This window comes from Alexandromys fortis, unplaced genomic scaffold (genome assembly GCF_014885135.2).
Source record: "Alexandromys fortis isolate MF-2015 unplaced genomic scaffold, M_Fortis_MF-2015_v1.1 scaffold_506, whole genome shotgun sequence".
In the NCBI taxonomy this organism is placed as follows: Eukaryota; Metazoa; Chordata; class Mammalia; order Rodentia; family Cricetidae; genus Alexandromys; species Alexandromys fortis.
The window spans coordinates 97,311-121,266 of record NW_026068394.1 but is presented as its reverse complement, the minus strand read 5'-3'; the positions used below and the strand labels follow the sequence as shown (position 1 = coordinate 121,266).

General features: G+C 40.6%; 1 protein-coding gene, 1 long non-coding RNA gene and 6 other non-coding genes across 15 annotated transcripts; 7 read left to right on the top strand and 1 right to left on the bottom strand.

Annotated features, from left to right (window-relative positions):
- Window positions 1–557: 557 nt before the first annotated feature.
- On the bottom strand, window positions 558–7,325 carry LOC126495571 (uncharacterized). Of its 5 annotated transcripts, none has more exons than XR_007590173.1 (4): window positions 4,380–5,187; window positions 3,150–3,227; window positions 1,852–2,005; window positions 558–617 (listed from the first exon to the last, which is right to left on the bottom strand). It is a non-coding gene; the product is annotated as an uncharacterized lncRNA (long non-coding RNA). The 5 variants fall into 5 exon arrangements; XR_007590174.1 differs by lacking the exon at window positions 558–617 and adding an exon at window positions 1,702–1,792 and having other exon boundaries at window positions 1,928–2,005; XR_007590175.1 differs by lacking the exon at window positions 558–617 and adding an exon at window positions 7,276–7,325 and having other exon boundaries at window positions 1,800–2,005; window positions 4,380–4,710.
- On the top strand, window positions 733–825 carry LOC126495574 (small nucleolar RNA SNORD116). The gene has a single exon (XR_007590179.1). It is a non-coding gene; the product is annotated as a small nucleolar RNA SNORD116 (small nucleolar RNA).
- Window positions 1,264–18,532, top strand: LOC126495570 (uncharacterized). 4 transcript variants are annotated; one of them, XM_050133168.1, is made up of 8 exons: window positions 1,273–1,692; window positions 2,768–2,914; window positions 3,998–4,144; window positions 5,228–5,374; window positions 7,792–7,938; window positions 11,366–11,404; window positions 13,761–13,877; window positions 16,869–18,532. In XM_050133168.1, exons 1-8 carry the CDS (start codon window positions 1,605–1,607, stop codon window positions 16,985–16,987), a joined length of 951 nt encoding a protein of 316 aa, XP_049989125.1. In that variant the 5' UTR covers window positions 1,273–1,604; the 3' UTR covers window positions 16,988–18,532. The 4 variants fall into 4 exon arrangements, with proteins under 4 accessions (XP_049989127.1, XP_049989126.1, XP_049989128.1 ...); XM_050133170.1 differs by lacking the exon at window positions 2,768–2,914 and having other exon boundaries at window positions 1,264–1,692; XM_050133169.1 differs by lacking the exon at window positions 3,998–4,144 and having other exon boundaries at window positions 1,264–1,692.
- LOC126495585 (small nucleolar RNA SNORD116) lies at window positions 1,966–2,059 on the top strand. The gene has a single exon (XR_007590189.1). It is a non-coding gene; the product is annotated as a small nucleolar RNA SNORD116 (small nucleolar RNA).
- On the top strand, window positions 3,188–3,281 carry LOC126495584 (small nucleolar RNA SNORD116). Its single transcript, XR_007590188.1, has one exon. It is a non-coding gene; the product is annotated as a small nucleolar RNA SNORD116 (small nucleolar RNA).
- LOC126495583 (small nucleolar RNA SNORD116) lies at window positions 4,418–4,511 on the top strand. The gene has a single exon (XR_007590187.1). It is a non-coding gene; the product is annotated as a small nucleolar RNA SNORD116 (small nucleolar RNA).
- LOC126495573 (small nucleolar RNA SNORD116) lies at window positions 5,648–5,740 on the top strand. The gene has a single exon (XR_007590178.1). It is a non-coding gene; the product is annotated as a small nucleolar RNA SNORD116 (small nucleolar RNA).
- Window positions 6,888–6,980, top strand: LOC126495576 (small nucleolar RNA SNORD116). The gene has a single exon (XR_007590180.1). It is a non-coding gene; the product is annotated as a small nucleolar RNA SNORD116 (small nucleolar RNA).
- Window positions 18,533–23,956: the final 5,424 nt, after the last annotated feature.

Below are 23,956 nucleotides of genomic sequence, written 5' to 3'. Positions count from 1 at the left end.
TAAGAAAGTGCTTGCTGGTGTTGCAGTAGCTGGTTGTGTTGGGCGGACAGATATTACTTGAATGGCTGCAGAGGGGGCCAAATATCCCCTTCAACTCAATGGAGGGATCCAAGATAAGTCCAAGCCCTGAGACTTGAAGAGTTTGCTGTTGGCCATCTGTTAAACCGTGCTGGAGGGTTTGGGCAGAGCAGGGGAGCTGGCAGAACACTTGTCGCCCGGTCATCCCACTGAGAACCACCAGGCCAAGCCCTCCCAGAGCCAGTGTCATGGCTCCCACTGTAACGAGGGCCTGTTCTTTTATGTCTTTACAGTGTAGCTTCTGTGGCATGCATGTCCACAGGGTAGAGAGAATGGCCCAGCACTCCAGGCCATGCCTACGGCAGATGATAGCAGACTGAGCCGCCAGCACTGTTTTCCACTGGTGTTGGTGACTTGCAGCAGAAAGTCAGATTACTAAGGTAAGCATGACATAAATTGCCAGCACAAGCTGACTATTGTCGGGTCTTGGTGGTACTGCGAGGTCTGTCCATTCATGCCTCCAGAACTGTCTGCACCTGCCTGTAGCAGACTTTGGTCCTGAAGGTGTTCCCGCCTTCCATGCATGGACACATTGCAACCTCCCTTTGCAAGAAGAGGCACGGCTGTGCAGTTCTCGCACTCCCCACCCCCAACCCTGGCTTGAGAGGAGACCTACCTCTCAAACTCTCTGGGCCAAACCACTCCAGCATGACTGGATCGATGATGATTCCCAGAAAATCATACCTTGGAAATCTGAACAAAATGAGTGAAAACTCAGTACCACCGCTCTCATCGAGACTGAGGTCCTGCACCTTGAGTCACCCCGGTCCTCTGGGAGTAGGATATGGGCTTGCCCACCACTCCCCTGCTCCTGCCCTCCTCCACCAGTTCCATAGCATCTCCTAGAGTGAAGTCCTGTTGGGTGGGCTTAGTGCATTTTGACCCTTTGCATTAGCAAGGGAGAGGTTTGCAGGTGCCAGTAGCCCTGGCTGTCAGTTGGTCAGACCTGCTCAGGGATAGGAGGCATGCTTTGCTCAGGGAACATGTGCAAAGAGAGCTGAGTCCTGAGCCTTGAGCTTGAGACTTTCAGGTGCGCGTGTCCTTTTTAGTGAATCCAGTGAGCTGGTTTCCGGGCTGACTTTATTGAGAGCATCCTCTGAGGATATTTATTTATTTAATTCCTTATATATTTATTTATTTATTTATTTATTTTGAGTAAGAAAGTGCTTGCTGGTGTTGCAGTAGCTGGTTGTGTTGGGCGGACAGATATTACTTGAATGGCTGCAGAGGGGGCCAAATATCTCCTTCAACTCAATGGAGGGAGGCAAGATAAGGCCAAGCCCTGAGACTTGAAGAGTTTGCTGTTGGCCATCTGTTAAACCATGCTGCAGGGTTTGGGTTGAGCAGGGGAGCTGGCAGAACACTTGTTGCCCGATCATCCCACTGAGAACCACCAGGCCAAGCCCTCCCAGGGCCAGTGTCATGGCTCCCACTTTAAGGAGGGCCTGTGCTTTTATGTCTTCACAGTGTTGCATCTGTGGCATGCATGGCCACAGGGCAGAGAGAATGGCCCAGCACCCCAGGCCATGCCTACGGCTGATGGCAGCAGACTGAGCCGCCAGCACTGTTTTCCACTGGTGTTGGTGACTTGCAGCAGAAGGCCAGAGAACCAAGGTAAGCATGACATAAATTGCCAGCACAAGCTGACGATTGTCGGGTCTTGGTGGTACTGCGAGGTCTGTCCATTCGTGCCTCCAGAACTGTCTGCACCTGCCTGTAGCAGACTTTGGTCCTGAAGGTGTTCCCGCCTTCCATGCATGGACCCATTGCCACCTCCCTTTGCAAGAAGGGGCACGGCTGGGCAGTTCTCGCACTCCCCAACCCAACCCTGGCTTGAGAGGAGACCTACCTCTCAAAGTCTCTGGGCCAGACCACTCCAGCGTGCTTGGATCGATGATGATTCCCAGTCAATCATTCCTTGGAAAAGCTGAACAAAATGAGTGAAAACTCAGTACCACCGCTCTCATCGAGACTGAGGTCCTGCACCTTGAGTCACCCAGGTCCTCTGGGAGTAGGATACGGGCTTGCCAACCACTCCCCTGCTCCTGCCCTCCTCCAACAGTTCCATAGCATCTCCTAGAGTGAAGTCCTGTGGGGTGGGCTTAGTGCATTTTGACCCTTTGCATTAGCAAGGGAGAGGTTTGCAGGTGCCAGTAGCCCTGGCTGTCAGTTGGTCAGACCTGCTCAGGGATAGGAGGCATGCTTTGCTCAGGGAACCTGTGCAAAGAGAGCTGAGTCCTGAGCCTTGAGCTTGAGACTATCAGGTGCGCGTGTCCGTTTTAGTGAATCCAGGGAGGTGGTTTCCGGGCTGACTTTATTGAGAGCAGCCTCTGAGAATATTTATTTATTTATTTATTTATTTATTTATTTATTTTTACTAAGAAAGTGCTTACTGGTGTTGCAGTAGCTGGTTGTGTTGGGCAGATAGATATTACTTGAATGGCTGCAGAGGGGGCCAAATATCTCCTTCAACTCAATGGAGGGAGGCAAGATAAGGCCAAGCCCTGAGACTTGAAGAGTTTGCTGTTGGCCATCTGTTAAACCATGCTGCAGGGTTTGGGTTGAGCAGGGGAGCTGGCAGAACACTTGTTGCCCGATCATCCCACTGAGAACCACCAGGCCAAGCCCTCCCAGGGCCAGTGTCATGGCTCCCACTTTAAGGAGGGCCTGTGCTTTTATGTCTTCACAGTGTTGCATCTGTGGCATGCATGGCCACAGGGCAGAGAGAATGGCCCAGCACCCCAGGCCATGCCTACGGCTGATGGCAGCAGACTGAGCCGCCAGCACTGTTTTCCACTGGTGTTGGTGACTTGCAGCAGAAGGCCAGAGAACCAAGGTAAGCATGACATAAATTGCCAGCACAAGCTGACGATTGTCGGGTCTTGGTGGTACTGCGAGGTCTGTCCATTCGTGCCTCCAGAACTGTCTGCACCTGCCTGTAGCAGACTTTGGTCCTGAAGGTGTTCCCGCCTTCCATGCATGGACCCATTGCCACCTCCCTTTGCAAGAAGGGGCACGGCTGGGCAGTTCTCGCACTCCCCAACCCAACCCTGGCTTGAGAGGAGACCTACCTCTCAAAGTCTCTGGGCCAGACCACTCCAGCGTGCTTGGATCGATGATGATTCCCAGTCAATCATTCCTTGGAAAAGCTGAACAAAATGAGTGAAAACTCAGTACCACCGCTCTCATCGAGACTGAGGTCCTGCACCTTGAGTCACCCAGGTCCTCTGGGAGTAGGATACGGGCTTGCCAACCACTCCCCTGCTCCTGCCCTCCTCCAACAGTTCCATAGCATCTCCTAGAGTGAAGTCCTGTGGGGTGGGCTTAGTGCATTTTGACCCTTTGCATTAGCAAGGGAGAGGTTTGCAGGTGCCAGTAGCCCTGGCTGTCAGTTGGTCAGACCTGCTCAGGGATAGGAGGCATGCTTTGCTCAGGGAACCTGTGCAAAGAGAGCTGAGTCCTGAGCCTTGAGCTTGAGACTATCAGGTGCGCGTGTCCGTTTTAGTGAATCCAGGGAGGTGGTTTCCGGGCTGACTTTATTGAGAGCAGCCTCTGAGAATATTTATTTATTTATTTATTTATTTATTTTGTTATTTATTTATTTTGAATAAGAAAGAGCTTACTGGTGTTGCAGTAGCTGGTTGTGTTGGGCAGATAGATATTACTTGAATGGCTGCAGAGGGGGCCAAATATCTCCTTCAACTCAATGGAGGGAGGCAAGATAAGGCCAAGCCCTGAGACTTGAAGAGTTTGCTGTTGGCCATCTGTTAAACCATGCTGCAGGGTTTGGGTTGAGCAGGGGAGCTGGCAGAACACTTGTTGCCCGATCATCCCACTGAGAACCACCAGGCCAAGCCCTCCCAGGGCCAGTGTCATGGCTCCCACTTTAAGGAGGGCCTGTGCTTTTATGTCTTCACAGTGTTGCATCTGTGGCATGCATGGCCACAGGGCAGAGAGAATGGCCCAGCACCCCAGGCCATGCCTACGGCTGATGGCAGCAGACTGAGCCGCCAGCACTGTTTTCCACTGGTGTTGGTGACTTGCAGCAGAAGGCCAGAGAACCAAGGTAAGCATGACATAAATTGCCAGCACAAGCTGACGATTGTCGGGTCTTGGTGGTACTGCGAGGTCTGTCCATTCGTGCCTCCAGAACTGTCTGCACCTGCCTGTAGCAGACTTTGGTCCTGAAGGTGTTCCCGCCTTCCATGCATGGACCCATTGCCACCTCCCTTTGCAAGAAGGGGCACGGCTGGGCAGTTCTCGCACTCCCCAACCCAACCCTGGCTTGAGAGGAGACCTACCTCTCAAAGTCTCTGGGCCAGACCACTCCAGCGTGCTTGGATCGATGATGATTCCCAGTCAATCATTCCTTGGAAAAGCTGAACAAAATGAGTGAAAACTCAGTACCACCGCTCTCATCGAGACTGAGGTCCTGCACCTTGAGTCACCCAGGTCCTCTGGGAGTAGGATACGGGCTTGCCAACCACTCCCCTGCTCCTGCCCTCCTCCAACAGTTCCATAGCATCTCCTAGAGTGAAGTCCTGTGGGGTGGGCTTAGTGCATTTTGACCCTTTGCATTAGCAAGGGAGAGGTTTGCAGGTGCCAGTAGCCCTGGCTGTCAGTTGGTCAGACCTGCTCAGGGATAGGAGGCATGCTTTGCTCAGGGAACCTGTGCAAAGAGAGCTGAGTCCTGAGCCTTGAGCTTGAGACTATCAGGTGCGCGTGTCCGTTTTAGTGAATCCAGGGAGGTGGTTTCCGGGCTGACTTTATTGAGAGCAGCCTCTGAGAATATTTATTTATTTATTTATTTATTTATTTATTTATTTATTTATTTTGAATAAGAAAGTGCTTACTGGTGTTGCAGTAGCTGGTTGTGTTGGGCAGATAGATATTACTTGAATGGCTGCAGAGGGGGCCAAATATCTCCTTCAACTCAATGGAGGGAGGCAAGATAAGGCCAAGCCCTGAGACTTGAAGAGTTTGCTGTTGGCCATCTGTTAAACCATGCTGCAGGGTTTGGGTTGAGCAGGGGAGCTGGCAGAACACTTGTTGCCCGATCATCCCACTGAGAACCACCAGGCCAAGCCCTCCCAGGGCCAGTGTCATGGCTCCCACTTTAAGGAGGGCCTGTGCTTTTATGTCTTCACAGTGTTGCATCTGTGGCATGCATGGCCACAGGGCAGAGAGAATGGCCCAGCACCCCAGGCCATGCCTACGGCTGATGGCAGCAGACTGAGCCGCCAGCACTGTTTTCCACTGGTGTTGGTGACTTGCAGCAGAAGGCCAGAGAACCAAGGTAAGCATGACATAAATTGCCAGCACAAGCTGACGATTGTCGGGTCTTGGTGGTACTGCGAGGTCTGTCCATTCGTGCCTCCAGAACTGTCTGCACCTGCCTGTAGCAGACTTTGGTCCTGAAGGTGTTCCCGCCTTCCATGCATGGACCCATTGCCACCTCCCTTTGCAAGAAGGGGCACGGCTGGGCAGTTCTCGCACTCCCCAACCCAACCCTGGCTTGAGAGGAGACCTACCTCTCAAACTCTCTGGGCCAAACCACTCCAGCATGACTGGATCGATGATGATTCCCAGAAAATCATACCTTGGAAATCTGAACAAAATGAGTGAAAACTCAGTACCACCGCTCTCATCGAGACTGAGGTCCTGCACCTTGAGTCACCCCGGTCCTCTGGGAGTAGGATATGGGCTTGCCCACCACTCCCCTGCTCCTGCCCTCCTCCACCAGTTCCATAGCATCTCCTAGAGTGAAGTCCTGTAGGGTGGGCTTAGTGCATTTTGACCCTTTGCATTAGCAAGGGAGAGGTTTGCAGGTGCCAGTAGCCCTGGCTGTCAGTTGGTCAGACCTGCTCAGGGATAGGAGGCATGCTTTGCTACAGGAACATGTCCAAAGAGCTGAGTCCTGGGCCTTGAGCTTGAGACAGTGAGGTGGGCGTGTCCTTGTTAGTGAATCCAGTTAGCTGGTGTCCAGGCTGACTTTATTGAGAGCAGCATCTGAGGATATTTATTTATTTAATTATTTATTTATTTATTTATTTATTTATTTATTTATTTATTTTGAGTAAGAAAGTGCTTGCTGGTGTTGCAGTAGCTGGTTGTGTTGGGTAGACAGATATTACTAGAATGGCTGCAGAGGGGGCCAAATATCACCTTCAACTCAATGGAGGGAGCCACGATAAGGCCAAGCCCTGAGACTTGAAGAGTTTGCTGTTGGCCATCTGTTAAACCATGCTGGAGGGTTTGGGCAGAGCAGGGGAGCTGGCAGAACACTTGTTGCCCGACCATCCTACTGAGAACCACCAGGCCATGCCCTCCCAGAGCCAGTGTCATGGCTCCCACTGTAAGGAGGGCCTGTGCTTTTATGTCTTCACAGTGTTACTTCTGTGGCATGCATGGCCACAGGGTAGAGAGAATGGCCCAGCACTCCAGGCCATGCCTACGGCAGATGGCATTAGACTGAGCCGCCAGCACTGTTTTTCACTGGTGTTGGTGACTTGCAGCAGAACGCCACAGAACCAAGGTAAGCATGACCAAAATTGCCAGCACAAGCGGACAATTGTCGGGTCTTGGGGTTACCACGGGGTCTGTCCATTCATGCCTCCAGAACTGTCTTCACCTGCCTGTAGCAGACTTTGGTCCTGAAGGTGTTCCTGCCCTCCATGCATGGACCCATTGCAATCTCCCTTTGCCTTATGGGGCACTGCTGGGCAGTTCTCGCACTCACCAACCCCAACCCTGGCTTGAGAGGACACCTACCTCTCTAAGTCTCTGGGCCAGACCACTCCAGCCTGCTTGGATCGATGATGATTGCAGTCAATCATTCCTTGGAAAAGCTGAACAAAATGAGTGAAAACTCAGTACCACCGCTCTCATCGAGACTGAGGTCCTGCACCTTGAGTCACCCAGGTCCTCTGGGAGTAGGATACGGGCTTGCCAACCACTCCCCTGCTCCTGCCCTCCTCCAACAGTTCCATAGCATCTCCTAGAGTGAAGTCCTTGTGGAGGGCTTAGTGCATTTTGACCCTTTGCATTAGCAAGGGAGAGGTTTGCAGGTGCCAGTAGCCCTGGCTGTCAGTTGGTCAGACCTGCTCAGGGATAGGAGGCATGCTTTGCTNTGACCCTTTGCATTAGCAAGGGAGAGGTTTGCAGGTGCCAGTAGCCCTGGCTGTCAGTTGGTCAGACCTGCTCAGGGATAGGAGGCATGCTTTGCTCAGGGAAAATGTGCAAAGAGAGCTGAGTCCTGAGCCTTGAGCTTGAGACTGCCAGGTGGGCGTGTCCTTTTTAGTGAATCCAGTTTGCTGGTCTCCGGGCTGACTTTATTGAGAGCAGCCTCTGAGGATATTTATTTATTTATTTACTTATTTATTCATTTATTTATTTATTTAGAGTAAGAATGTGCTTGCTGCTGTTGCAGTAGCTGGATTTGTTGGGCGGACTGATATTACTTTTTTGGCTGCAGAAGAGGCCAAATATCACCTCAAGTCCACGGAGGGTGGCAAGATAAGGCCAAGCCCTGAGACTTGAAGAGTTTGTTGTTGGCCATCTTTTAAACCATGCTGCAGGGTTTGGGCAGAGCAGGGGAGCTGGCAGAAAACTTGTTGCCTGATCATCCCACTGAGAACCACCAGGCCAAGCCCTCCCAGAGCCAGTGTCATGGCTCCCACTGTAATGAGGGCCTGTGCTTTTATGTCTTCACAGTGTTGCATCTGTGGCACGCATGGCCACAGGGTAGAGAGAATGGCTCAGCACCCCAGGCCATGCCTATGGCTGATGGCAGCAGACTGAGCCACCTGCAGTGTTGTCGACTGGTGTTGGTGACTTGCAGCAGAAGTCCAGAGAACCAAGGTAAGCATGACATAAATTGCCAGCACGAGCTGACGATTTTCGGGTCTTGGTGGTGCTGCGAGTTGTGCCCATTCTTGCCTCCAGACTCTTTTGTACCTGCCTGTAGCTGACTTAAATCCTGAGCCTTGAGCTTGAGAATGTCTTGTGGGCACGTCCTTGTCAGTGAATACAGTGAGCTCAACATGCATCCATCACTGGGAAGCACATAGGTATGATAGTTAATATAATGAGAGCAGAAACTTCTTCAAGTTTCAGTCGCAACAATGTATAACACTTTTATGATGTTAGTATTTTTTTTTCAGAAAACCACAGCATTGCCTGTGGGAAGTAACCATGGGATTTGTTGTCAACTAAGTAACAGTACTCACAGTCTGCCAGATATTTCATGTTCAAGGTCACTTTTATAAATGTGATTACTGACAATGTGGACTGACCATGATAAATCTCCTTGGCACCTGAACAAAATGATTAATTCCTTAAAATGCCTTATTTGTCAGCATTCAATTTAAACCATCTTCTTCTGAACTTTTTAAAGCTCACTCGTGTCTGAACTGATACCACACTTAACATGTGTTTCCTATTGTCATCCTCAGAAATGCTGAAGCAGCTTTATTTTTTCTGAGAAAGAACACAATGATATACTCTAGTTTCTTTCATTGTTTCTGTTTCCTATTGTTAATATTATCATTGCCAAGTATTTAGGAAAATTGCTAGTGATACAGTGAATACTATAAGATTGCCACTTTATTCTCTTTTGCAATTTTGGGACACTTCTTTCTTAAGACCCTTATATGGAAACTATGTGTACAGACTGATGGAAATATTCCTCCTCATTGCTGTGAAGAAGGGGAGTTTGGCTTGCCTGAACATTTCTGAGACATCAGAAAGATGGCTAGAAAATCCCACTCTTAATTCTAGGTTAGAGAGTCATGATAAGAGAGACAGTGTTTTTCTTTGTCTATTGTGCCCACATCCAATTACTGTAATAGAGCCCAAATTTACTTTATGTTTTGTGAATTCTGCCTGAAATGCTTTGAGCATTTTTTTTGTAAAATGTTATGTAGCATACCCCTTTTTGTCCTCTATACACTGGTAGCTTTGCAAGCTCATGGAATATGAATGTTGGAATCAATTTGAAAATTGTTAATTTATTCCTCCATAATGGCTTTTGGAAGCTTCTTCAACAATTAATGAATTGTGTGAGCCTTAAATTTTAAGGTAACCTGATTTGGGTTCGAAAATATAGATTTTGCTGTGTATTATTGTGAATGGAATCTTAACCATTCCGAGGATGGTTCCATTTAATATGCCTGATAGAACTTGTTGGAAAATATTTGCTCTGTTCAGGGGCTATAGACAAACATACTAACTATTGTTGAACATTGTAGGACATGAGTTAACACGGAACCCTGTTATTTTGTAGGTAGGAGATCCAATGTCTCATCTCTCAATAGGATTAGGCTGTTGCCAAAGATCAGAAGGACAAAGCACTGGGATTTTTATGAAAGTTTGTTTATTCAGCATGAGATGAGAAGGAAAATCTCAAGAGTATTACCTGATATTACATCTTTATGCGGCTTTATTTTAACCTCTATTTCTTTTACTTTTATTTTTTGAGACAGGATCTCTGTATATCTTTGTCCTGGAATAACTCTGTGACCAGACTGTCCTTGAAGTCTCAGAGATCCCTCTGTCTCTGCCTCCCAGGCATTGGGATTAAAGGCATGTGCTACCACACCTTGAAGTCACAGAGGTCAATCTACCTCTGCCCCTTGATGTCTCAGAAGTCAATTTACCTCTGCCTCCCAAGTGTTGGGATTAAAGGTGTGTACTACCACACCCAACTACTTCCTTTTTTTCTCTTTGTTTTTTACTTTAAGAACTTTAACTTTTAGCTTGCATATATTTTTAACACATTGTAAATTATTTAAAGGTTTCTTTGTTTTTTGAATCTCTCTTTACTGTATCTCTCTCTCTCTCTCTCTCTCTCTCTCTCTCTCTCTCTCTCTCTCTCACTTTTTCTGACCACATAAGCCCTTAAATTACTGAGCAATATGGGTAGGATTAAAGCTGTGGCTTTTTCGGCTAGATCCAGCCCATTCCTTAGCTTTTTGTGATTTGCTTGTGGCTGAGGTACCAGCCAGAGCAGCATTCATTGCCACAACTCTACAGTGTTTCAAGGTCCCTGCCAGCAAGCAAGCTGCAGCATTCTGCTCACAGACCACACTTAATCAGACTGCTCACCTGAAAGAGTCAGAGTTTGCCCTGGCAGGACAGTCCAGAAAGCTAGCATTTTAAAATAGCACAACCTTTTTCCTGCTATGGCTGAAAACGACCAAACATTCAGTCAGCTTTTATCAACACCATTTAAGTGTTTAATAGCAGGACCTCTTAAAAGAGCTGCAAGATTTTGCAGCTAAAGCTGAGTCAGAAAGCCTCTCTTAGATGAGAGTACTTTCTTGCCTCTAGCAAGCAGAACAGACCCAAGAAATTGTTGCTAACAAGAAAACATGCTTTACTCTATTCTTTCCCAAGCTTTCTCAGACTTACTGTGGATTCAGTTATCTACATCTGGGCACCATTTGTAGAAGGAGCTGCAGGCTGTGTTCCTGCTGCCCAGCTCCTGGCCCCCTGGCTAGCTTATGCCCCAAAATAATTACACAGAGACTGTATTCTTTTAAACACTGCCTAGCCCATTATATCTAGCCTCTTCTTGGCTAACTCTCATACCTTGCTTAACCCATTTCTAATAATCTGTGTAGCACTATGAGGTGGTGTCTTACCGGGAAAGATTCAGCATGTCTGACCTGGTGGCAAGATCCATTGGCATCTGGCCCAGAGAGGAGAGGCATGGTGATTGCCTCACTTCCTCCCAGCATTCTGTTCTGTCTACTACACCCACCTAAAGGGTGGCCTATCAAATGGGCCAAGGCAGTTTCTTTATTAACCAATGACCTACCTCCATCAGTAAATTTCTTGCAATAACTTCCTGCTAGGGAAGTTTATCTTCTCAGTTTTCTGATCTTCCCTGTGCTTTGTAGATGAAAGTGATGTTGATAAAAGGGAGCATGCTACTTCTTGTATGTCTTACCCTAAAGCTCAAAAGTAGCAAGCTTTGTGGGAAACAGAAGTTATAGAAGATTTATTTCTTTATCTATTTAGAGGCAGTCATATCATTGCTTATGCCATACCTTATCTTAACTTCAATGTTCGATAAAAATGTGTCTTCTTAGTTTTATAAATACATAGTTATGTATCTTCTAGAATGATATGTACTTTTATAAACTTAGCTGGCTAGGGTCTCTATCCGTATATATGTCAGTAAGAATTTTCAGCATCAAATACATTATATTTGATACAGATCCATACACTTACCGTAGTGTGCTATTATTCAGGCCCCTAATGATTTCAAAACTCTGTTCAACAGGAAGCATTATGAAGTTCAGCTGTCAAAGAATGATTGATGGTAAGTATGCAAACTGCCTTTCTTTTGGTAATATTCTAAACAAGCAGAAATTGCCTTATTGCTCGAATGATGGTTCTTTCCTTTTACAATATCTGCACTTTCTTTCTCAAATACATACTTACAAAATTCAACAAACCAACTTCTTGTATACTCTGACATTATTTGAATTCTGTGCTCCTGTGAGTACAGATGGAAATACTTAATCTAAGGGCCTCCAGTTAAGTTCTACTTGTGCGAGAGCTACTGTCTTTGTTCCTCTTCCATAATACCACTCCCTCCAGTTTTCCTAAGTGGATAAACTGTTGATTCACTCTTACTTTGGATAGATAATGCATTTAAACCTAAAGCAATATGGAAGATTATGATTGTTGTTGAAACATTTTTAAAGTATATGAGAATTGAAATCTCAAATCTATTTGATTATGCTAAAATAATGGAGTACACAGAATTATAGATATACAATAGGACAGATTCAGACATAAAAGAACTCTAAATGAATCACAGTGTTGAATAAATACAAAGTTTTTAAAGAAACAGAGTACTGACAGTCATTGATTGAAGGAGTAAAGATAATAAAATAAATATTAAAAAATAATAGAGTAAAAACAAAAAAGAGCCTTGGTGTAGAAATTCCTTCTGTTTGTGTGTTGCTTTCATTGGATAGTGAATAAAGAAACTGCTTTGGCCTAGTTGATATGACAGAACTTAGGTAGGCAGAGTAGACAAAATTGAAAGCTGGGAAGAAGGGCAAAATGGCAGACTCCATGGATCTTTGTCCTGAGATGGATGCTGGTTAGAATCTTGCAGGTAAGCCACAGTCACGTGGTGATATACAGATTAATAAAAATGGATTAAATTAAGAAGTATGAATTAGCCTATAAGAAGTTAGAGCTAATAGGCCAGGCTGTGTTTAAATGAATACAGTTTCTGTGTGATTATTTTGGGTGTAAGATAGCTGGGTCCTGGGACAACAAGCAGCCTGCTCCTCCTGTTACAAAGCCTTGAAAAGATGAAAAAGACACAGAGAATCTGGATTATAATATTATTTTGTTTCTTTGTATTTTTTCACTGTAAAGGAGCTAAGTATCCAACATATATACTTTAAAGTTATTTTGCCTTTAAAATTTGAGTCTAAGGCTAGGTTGCTTTAGAAAAGAGGTTTTTCTTTTGTTTCCATGGAGGATGAGAACCTGTGGAATCATTCCAGACTAATATGGTTTGATAGAACAAGACCACCTGAAAGTTCTCTATGAAAATCCCCCAAAAGAAAATACTTTCCCCAACAAAACCAGGAAGCAGTTTGAAGAGAACCATACCCATATTCCTAAATATTGTTAATATATATTTTTTATATCTAAAGGGAATGTTTGTGAATTTTTGGATGTCTGATAGAATATTTAGCAAACATATTGCTTTCAAATCTATTCATGACTCCCCATACTCATACTTCCTGAATGTTTTATTAGAGTACAAGAGAGAGTGTACTTTCTTGTTCTTATATGTTGCTGTTTGTTTTTCCTCTTGGGTGATGATATACCCCAAAATGTAAGAGCAGTTAATACCCTGACCTTAATGCAGAAGAAGTGGGAAACTTCTTTCAGTCAAGGAGTCCATTCCTATTTATAGCCTCTTGGACATCTGCTAGGTGTGATGACTATGTGAGCAAGGACCTACATTTTTTTTAGGAAAGGGACTGAAGATGCATCAGTGTTGTTAGCAGTTGTACTCAATCTTGATGACATTTGGTTGCAGTCAGACATCATAAAATCTTATCCAAGCTTCAGATCAATGTGTTTAGCTATAAAGAGTTATAGCTTTGTTGTCATAATGAGTATTCCTGCTCTGGGAAGTTCTTTTTGGATTTAATCTCCATATTTTAGACTATTACATCTAAGCCCAGTGTTTGTATAATCAATCAATTGAATGAACTTTTGACTAATTTTGGTCACATATTTTTATTTTTACTTTTTGTGACATAGGACATTTCTCATCATAGGGCAAGTTTTAAATAATTTTTATTGATAATTAAATCTATGAGAAGGTTATTTAGTTACTCCATGGATAACATATTTCTTTAAATACTGAGAGATAAATGTTTTCTAAAGAAAGTTAGAAACATGAATTTTACTGAGACTCAATCCACTAAGTTTTGGAGAGCATAAGAGGTAAAGGACCTGATTGTATGCTCAGAAACAAATATAGATAAATGGACTATATACTTATGACTTCAGGGTTGTATAAATAAAAGACAGCTTTCAAATGGAATAAAAATAAAAGAAACAGTAAATTCTAGAGATTTCATCTATATTTGCCTCTGTCATTGGAAATGTTGTTTGTTTTTTTGCTTTCTACTCAGGAAAAGATCTACTCCAGAAGTCTCTACAGGGAATGACTAAGACCAGGAAATACATGAATGAAGACTACTCAGACCTACATTTTTTACCATATATTATACAAAAGCCATACTCTGAAGGTATATCTATTACTTACTTTCCTATTTCTGTGACAAAATATTAAAAAGATCATTTAGTAAACCAATCAAACATTGAATTGGGCTCATGATTGTAGAAGTAAAGGCATGGCAGAAGGAAGATCTGAGGGGACATATCTTAAGTTATAAGCAGGAGACTGAGAACACACTGGAAATACCAAGAAACTTCAAGGGCTTCTACCAGTGACAAAGCTCCTACAACAAAGCCAAGCCTAATCATTCCCCAGGAGCCTCACCATCTGTGAAACAATTGAGACATGAACTGTGGGGGCCACATTCTCATTCAAATCATGCATTATATTCCCTGCTCTTTATATAGGCTCATGGTCATATCATGAAGCAAAATATCCAACCTAAAAAAGCCCCATAATATTTCACAGTCTCAATACTGCTTTTAAGCCCAAAGTCTCTTCTGACACATCAAGTAATCTTTTACTTACAACACTCTGTAAAATCAAAATGCAAGTTACATGCTTCTGACATTTAATGTCATCGAATATGCATTATCATTCTAAAAGGGACAAATCAGAGAATAGTGTGGAAATACTGGACCAAAGCAAGACCAAAACCCAGAAGGGCAAACTCCAAACTCTGTAGCTCTATGTCTGATTTCAGAGGTCTTAGTCATCTCTAACCCTCCAGTATCCAGTCCGCAACATTTTTGTATTCCTCGGACTGGTTACGTTTCCTATCTTCTACTCTACTGTGCAGATATCCCACAGTTCTGTCATGTGCAATACTTTGGAGTTTCCAATATTATGCAATCTTAATTTTCACCACTTTATGCAATGGTTTCTCGGGGTTTCTTTCCCATTCTCAGGGCCCCTATGTAGGGACTTCCTTACACAGTCTCATTGGCTCTTTTCAACCATAGGAAAGTTCTACAACTTTTTTGTGTATCCCTCTTGACTCTAAAATCAGAACCACATAGATGATCCTTCCAATTTAGATCCCACTTAGAATGGAGCCTGGCCCTCTTAAATTTTATTTGCACCAACTTTTATTTATTGTTGCCTTTTAGGATAACAAATTGAAAGCTTAGCTGGCTGATGTCATGACCTAAAGAGAAATCTTTACTTTTATTACATTTTGGATTAGGCCTCCTCTTGATATCCTTATCTCTTTCAGCACAAGCCTTGGTTCCAAGAGTAAACTTCCCCATGTGCCTTTTCTCTTCAGTGTACATTTTATATTTTTTTTGCTACATTCACTCTTTTACATTATAACCCACCTAAATGTGATTAAAATAATTACCTTACATAAACAATATTGATTAGATTTAAACATCTTTCAGGACATTAGTTCATTACTTTTCAATTTAGCTTTAGGCAAATTCTTAGGACAAGTGCATTAGGCATCCAAATTCTTTGCCTAAATATCACAAGATCTGCTTATATTTCATTTGATAATAGTGTTTCTAAAATTTCTTGAGCCAGGCCTCTATAGTTCAGACTGCTCTCATCTTTCCTGGATAGCATATTAAGCTCTTTTTACAGTGGTCTACCATTTTTTCTAGTCCAACGATTTAAAACATTCCATACTCCTGCAAAAAATATTAATCAGGTTATTCATAGTAATACATCATACCTGTTATCAATTTCTGTTTTATTTGATTTCTTTATTGCTATGATAAAACACAAAAAAATCAGTACATTTTATGAAATAAAGAGTTTAATTGTGCTATGGTTCCAGAGGTTTAGAGTCTGTGATGGCAGAGTAAGACATGACAACAAGAACATGTAAGATCTCACATCTTGTTTTACAAGCAGAAGGGAGAGAGCACACTGGTAATGATATGAGTCTTTTGAATCACTAAAGCTCACCTCAAGTGGCACACTTCCTTCAACTAAGCCATTGCTCCTACTCCTTCCCATATAATTATATCAGTTGAGGCCCAAGTATTCAAACATGTGAGTTAATGGTGCCATTATCTTTTAAACAACAACAGTGAGGTTTTTGATAAGTGTAGTCTTTGCTTTCTAGAAGTCTTTCTAGAAATCTTATCTCCATATAAAATGAAATTTTAACTTCCTGAAATGGATAACATTTGGGAATATTTGACTTGACTCTATTGATCAAACTGTATAACCGGCGAATAGTTAATTTTCTTTAAAACACATCTTTGAAGCATTTCGGCATCTCAGTTTATGTTGTTACTATGAAGAATTTCTTTGATTTTATGCTGCCCATGTTTTGTGACTATGAAGAATTTAGTTGACTTTTTTCTGCTCCTATCAAATTAGCTAAACTGCTTCTGAAGACTGTTTCTATTGTGTGACTAGAAGACTATTTTATGTGTGAGGCACAATATAGTCTCTAAAATTGGAAAATGCAAACTTGACAAATCATTTTTTTTGTGATATCATTGACCTAATGTTTTAAGCCACAGAATAAAGGTGAAAAGAAGAAAGAAGAAAATCCGCAAAAAAAAATTCAAAGTTCCTGGATGCTGACTGTTACTTTTAACCAGAAGAAGAAGGGAAGAGTGGAAGGAGGCAGAAGAAGAAGATGAGGTGGAAGGAAAAGGGGAGACAGGAGAAGGAAGAAAAGGAGAAGAATAGGAGAAGGAACAGAAGAGGAGGAGGGGGAAGAGGAGGGAGGTTGGGGAAGAGGAGGGGGAAGGAAGAGCAGGAGGAGAAGAAGAAGAATAAAGAAGTAGTAGGAGAAGAACAATAAGAATGAGAAGGAAAAAGGAAGAAGAAGAAAGAAAGAAGAAAAAGAAGAAAGAAAGAAAGAAAGAAAGAAAGAAGAAAGAAAGAAGAAAGAAAGAAGAAAGAAAGAAAAGAAAAGAAAGAAAGAAGCACCTTTTCTGATTGCAGCACGATTCCAAGCTTGTAGACAAGTGCGGTTCTCTGTGTATAATCAGACAATTAGTTCTAGTACATACAGGTGTACAGTAAAGTATTTTCCAGCTCGCTGCCTCCTTAGCACATGTGTTCCTAACCTGCCAATTTTCCCTCTTTGTCCTGGCAGATGAATTGGAAACATTATGGACGGTGCCATCTCTTCCACCAGCAGATTCCTCAAGACAGTCATCATTATACCTGCTGATGTCTCTTTCCTGTGTAGCAGCAGACACCATCTGCAGATAAGAAATGCTTAACTGAGAAATGCTCATGTTGGGATATCATCGATGAAACTTTAATTTGTGCGTGGTGACTGTTTCCCTTGCTGCCACTTGACTCAATCCCAGGAGCCTCAGTAGAGGAAATAATATTGCACAACAAGCTCAAAATAGTGGAAACATTCAGTGCTCCTATAAATATACACTGCTAATTTTTAAAATATGACATATTAGAAAGGAATTGCATGATTTAAAAAAATCTCAAAGTATACTTATATGATTAATACATAAATTACGGACCTCCTCTCTTTCAAAATAGTCAAAAGTTTTCTACAGTTTTCCCCTATTAAGGAATGGATATGAATGCTCTTAAGCAGACAAATATATGAAACATACACATGCTTTCTGGGGGGGGGACTTCTACCAGTCAGCCCATACTCTTACACAAATTGTTACTTTTGTTTGATGAGCTTTTTCTATTTCAGTACTATATTAATATCTACATCATTTTTTGAATAACTGCATAACTAATTTGTAGATGAAATAGAATTAAATGTTTTAAAGATTGCTCATTTATAGGCATTTATGTAGGTGCTAGATTTCTGTGAAATGAACTTCCATATACATATATATAAATATATATTCAACAATTATGTATTTGTCCCTTCTATTATAATAAAATTACCTAGCACTTAAATTATTAGAATGAAGTATTATAACACTTAAAAAATTTAAATAATCATAATTCCTTTTAAATGAGCTTTAGTAGCCTTCTCTTCAATGGCAATGACTTAGACTACCATCTTCATAATCCACATATAATGGGTTCTACAAATATTTGAGATATTTCCCAATGTGTTAGTCCAAACAATTGTCTTAAATTGTATTTATTTTATTTTTGAGTTTGATCATTTTCATGTTTATTAGCCATCTGTATTTTTCATTTCTTCTCTATGTCAAAGTTTGAGAGTATGTGGAGATTTCAGTCTCTTTTAAAGATCATATTTACACTTGGAGAAAAATAAGATTTGGATTGTCAAACATTACATGTTTTTCTCACATTTGAACTTCGTTTTGTTATAAGAATGTGTATTGTTGTTACATGTCCAACTATAACCATGTTTGCTTTTATGGCTTCTGAGTTTCATGTCATTTTTGAAAAACAAAAATATCGTAAGCTCATAAAAAGCCCCACTCCTTTGTTAATCGTAGTTCTTTTGTGTTTTTTATGTCAAATTCTTATGTCATGAAAAGAGTTTTGTTTTGAAATCTTAAAGCTGCCAAGTTATTTGCCATTACTTATGATTATTTGCCAATAAGTGCCCATTTATCTGTAAGCCATCTTGCACCTGTGCTGTATTGTCATCTGTGAATGGCTCCATTTTTGTTCTGTGGATGTGTGTCTCTTCTGCCTCCTGTCTCACATGTCTTTGTGTTGGAAGAAATTACAGTTTAGACTGCAATTTCATCAACTTTAATAAATTAATTTGGGGAAACTGTTTTTAAATAATACTGTCTTCGTAATGAAGGACAAGAAATGTCTCTTTTATTAAACATCTGATTACTGTTGATATTTTCACCGTGATGTTGGGTTTTTCTTTTATTTACTCGTTCATTTTTATGTATCTGAAAATTTTGGTTTTTTGTTTTTAATTTTAGATTTTTTTTTGGTTTGAGGAGGTTAAGTGGCCATGTTAGTATGCATTATTTTCGGAATGGACCCAAAATTCTTTGCAAATACTAGTTTTCCTGTTGCCAACTGATACTGATTTTGATTATTCTGATAAAAGTCCACAAACTGGTACTTTCAGAGCACTTAAAATTGTGGAAATATTACCCACACTTGATTTAAATGATATCTAAGAGAACCCCTTAGGTTGGATAGCACATTGCTGCTGGTCAATGTTTCCAAAAGACCACCTGAAAGAGCTATGATCCAGCAATGTTGAGTTTATTAAACTTACTGCAGCAAGGGAAAACATCACCTTAACAGGGTTTAGTCATGGTTGAAAGGTGAACCTTTGGATCTGGGTTTCTGTGGTTTAGAGTACAGACATGGTTATGAATGGGCACAGTTCAGCATGCAATACTGTAAGATGGATGAGGATGTGGTGAGGTTCTTAATGTGCTTCCTGATAACCAACTGTTTTCTAAGTGACCTGTTTGCCTCAACAAGATATAAATAATGACAGAAGTGTTATTGCCTATATGAGCAAATAGAATTTATTAGTTTATAGTTTGTCTTGCTAAGCAGGACTTACTAAGTTTGGTATCAGGTCTTAGTCCCAAAAGGTAAGTTATTTTTAATGTGAATAGTTGTAAGTATCAATGGAAGATTACAACTTTTAATTTTGAGATAATTGGTGTGTTCTGTTGGAAAAGTCTTCCTCCACTGCTTTTATTTTGCTAAAGGATTTGAATCAAACCCAGGTGAAAAATGTAATTGCTGCTTTTTTGCCCAAGTGCTTATACTATTATTATTTGAATTATTAATTACTGTACACTATTTCTTTTTCAACAGTGAGAAATCCTTTTATTTCATTGTGAGCATACTCATTTTAATTTTTTATTTAATGCTGAGCTATAGGCATTTAAATTTGATTTGGATTTTTGAGAGTATATAATTATATGAAATCACTTTTCCATTGACACTCCTTTCTACTTCCTTTATACTCTGGCATCAGCGTTTCTGATTATGTTTAAACAACATAGAAGTTTTTTTTCATGTGGTGCTCAATGGGTTGGCACCACATTAGTGAAATCAGCTGTTGTGCTTTGTTGTTTCATGTAAACAAGGCTATCTACTTTTGTTCACATCTTGCCAGTTATTGTTTGTTTCATATCTAGTGTCTTAGGTTTAACATTTTTTCCTCATAGATGGTCACAATGCATACAGATTTTCTATCACACTGTTTAAACTGTGCCTTTTTAAATAAGCAAGCTGCAAAAGTGGGCTTTTAGAATTGCCAGTTTTTTCCTCTCTTCCACAATCAAGAGTTTAGCATATTTTTTGAGATTTTAATTATGTCCCAATTTATATACATATTTTTATGTATTTTTCCTTGTGTGATTTGCCTCTTTTTTTTGGATTTTTCAAGACATGGTTTGCCTCTTTTAGTAAGAGATGCTTAAAGACTTATAAACCATTCATTTCCCTTTCTCAGCAGCCATTGACATCTTGTATCTTTTCACTTAAGATTGGGACCATGTGGGATTTTCCCTGGCCTCACTAACATGCCAACTGGTATTGGTGTCATCCCTATGTGGTCTTGTTCAGGCAACCATACAAATGAGAAGGAATGAATGCATTTCCGTATTGAATCTGAAAACAAGGACCTCTGACTGTTACAATATTTCTGCTCATTAAGATGGTCTCACTGTGTAGCTCAGGTGCAGTTTTACATCCCGAATCACTGAATCCAGGGAGGCAGAGGCAAATGGCTCTCTAGTGAAACTAGAATCCAAGGTAAATAATGTCCATATGAGTGTTAGACAGTATTTTGTTGTGAGTTCAAAATAATTTTTGTCACTTAATTAGATGACTTCACATGAGATTATCCAGTTGAAAATCTATATAATGTTTATAATTACAAATTCATGGGAAACATAAAAATAATACTTTTCATGCATTTTATTTAAAAAGTGTTATTCTTTGAGATTGCATATATTTATACAACATATTTTGATTATATTCATCAACCACAACTCTCCAACCAACTCTAATGCTTCCACAACATCTTGCTGTCAAGCTCACACCCTATTTTTAAAAGTTATTAATAAACTCTGAGTCCAATTGCCACTGTTCATATGCACAAGAGCTTGGGGCCTTTCAGTGTGGTATGAGAAATCTACTGGTGGTCAAATACCCAAGAACAGTGATGCTTTGTCCCTCAGTAGCCACTATTTGTCAGTGGTCCTTTGCTAGGTACTAGGAATCAGGGAGCCATCACCGTATATGCTAAACTTTGACTGTTTTGTTCTTGTGTAGCAAACCACAAATACTGGGTGGAGATGTGTTCATTAGTAATGGCATGCCCAGAAGTCAGCATTTCATAGCTTTCTATTCTGTCTGCTTAATCTTCCATTTTATTGTTGAAGCTGTTGTAGATAGTGCATTCACAGTTGAATACTCTAAGATACTTATATTTGGGACTTTTTTTTTTTTTACCAGTTATGGGTTTCTGAATTAGGCATCTACTATTGAATAAGGACTTTTGGTAACATACGCTAAACTCAACATAAATCACTGGGCAAAAACCTAAATATTTAGAAGGCAGTTTGAACAACATGGCCATTTAGCAAAAACAATAGCAATCGATTTTACAATAGGAAAAGGACAAGGATCCAGTAGTTGTTCAGTCTGTATTCAATCAGAAAGCAGCCAATTATCCCTATAATTTTCATACCACAATTGCACTAGTCAGAAGGCACGTGGGACCAAGAAGGCCAGTATTGTAGCAGTGAAGGATAAATTTACTGCTGACTTTCTTCCCCAGTCAGCTTGTGCTGTATCTTCTAGCACAATGTAAACTTGATAGTAGTGCATTTCCCGTGTTTATTTTGAGGATGGCTTCTCTATGTCCTGCATCCAAAGTGAGTAGCATCATTGGCAATAGGGTCTGACCATGTGGTATGGTGGAAAACTAAGAGGAATATCACTATTCTACATTATTTTGAATGCCTCTGGGGCATTCATAGAGAAGTATTCTGGGTTTGGTACTGAGATTTTAATTTAATAACCTGTGCCCTCTGGGGAGAGAATTGTCCATCTCTGTAGTATACTTCTGTTTATAAATTATTTTATTACTATTATTATTGTTGTGTACATGTGAATATGTGAATGCATGTGTATGTTTGGTCAGTGTGTGGGTGCATGTGGTATGTTATGTGCATGAAGGTCAGAGGAAAGATTCTGGGTGTCAGTCAGTTCTCTTCCTCACACTTTATATAGGTTCTAGAGTTTAAATTCAGTTTATCAACACCATTTAAAAAATGGCCAGCTAAGATAATTTATTGTACTTCCACCCTCTTATATTTTTCATTCAGTTCACTCTTTATAAGAGGAGACTGCTATTTTATTTCCTAGCTCCCAGAACTGAATAATCACACAAAAACTATATTAATTACAAGGGTGGCTGATGGCTCAGGTATATTTCTAGCTAGGTCTTACATCTTAAATTAATCCATTTCTATTAATCATGAGGCTGTGGCTTACCAGTAAGTTTCCAGCATTTTTCTCTTTTGTCAGCTACAAGGTGTCTCTTAGACTCTGCCTTCTCTCTCTCTCTCTCTCTCTCTCTCTCTCTCCCTCTCTCTATATATATATATATATATATATATATACATATATATACATATATATATATATGTGTATATATATATATATATCTGTTTAAATTTCCTGCATGGCTTTACACTGTTAATCCATTGAATGAAACAACTTTATTCATCAACCAATAAAAGTAACACATATACTGAAGGACATCCTACATCATCTCCCCATTTCTGTCTAATTAAAAAGGAAGATTTTAACTTCAATATAGCAAAATTATATATACAAAACAATGATCAAGCAAAAATTCTAGTCCATTTACATTTGACAAATTTAGGAAAATATTCTATCATCTACTCTATCTTTGTGAGTCTAAAGTCTTATATATAATTTATCTTTTATCATAACTAAGGAAAAGTATAACTAAACTATCTGTCTTCAACCCCATTAAAGACCCCATAAGGATATAACATTACCCAAGAAAATAGGAAATGTATTGTAAGCAACTTCCAAAACTATAGAATTTATAGAGACATCTCACTGCCAGGACAGTCACCCAAAATTCTTTTTTAATATGGGGCATTCATATTCAGCCTATAGGTCCATAATATTTAGTAGACTTTTCAGTAAATCAGGAAATTTGAAAGACCATTTCATCTATATTGGCAGTTTGTCACTCAGCTTCTTCTGTGTCCAGCAGAATGTTCAGTAGACTATTTCATGAATCAGGAACACTGAAGGACTGTCTCACCTTTTTTAGGCAAGTTCAGGAGTCATTTTCCTGTGGGTCCTGCAAGTTCAATTTATACAGCATACCATCAAGCAGTCCAGGAAAGAGCAGTTTCTTGCCCAAATGGCTAACCTTATCTCATTAAAGGCAAATTCCATAAGGAGTTTCTTTGATGCACATCAACCTCTCTGAAATAATTGGTGCTGCCAGGAACAGACATGTCTCACTGTCAAGAAAAATCTAAGTACTTAAAATATCTTAAATGCCATATTCTGTAGGTCTTTGAAGTGTTGAAGATTATCCAGCTGAAACACATCTCTGTATATCTATAAAACTAATTAATATGACTAACAAGTTTGACATTTATAAATGACTATTACTCTGTAATTTTTAATTATACATTAAATTTTTAAATGAATGTATAAATATAATACCTTAAACAAGAATAGAAATGTTCTTATATTCAGTGCAACAAAATTGACCTTAAATTTGTATCAATAGGCCAACGTCTATACCAATAGAAAGTATTCATCTCTATATTATATCCCCCTTAAATGAAAAGAAACATTTATAAACAATCATTTTGGGAATTTGGGCATTATTTCTCCAAACTGCTTTCTGTTGTTTGTTGGATAAAGTATTTTGAGGGTTCATGGAGCCCTTTAGGGTGTCTTAGTCCATCAAACCAAATTAGCTTGCAGGAATCCACAGTTTCTCATCTTTTGTGGGAACAAATGCAGAATCTCTTTTCCAGAATAACATATCCTTAGACTCAAATGTTGAGATCAAGATACCTTTAAAAATATATATGTTGGTTTATCTTAGCAACCCCCAGAATTAAATGTCTCTCTGTGGTCAAAAAACTTAAAGAAAGCACAATAATATACATAATCCAGACTCTGTGTATTTTCTATCTTTATGTAGCTTTTTTGTTATTCTATTACTGTTTAATATTTATTTTATTAATCTTACTCCTTTAATTTATGGCTTCTGTA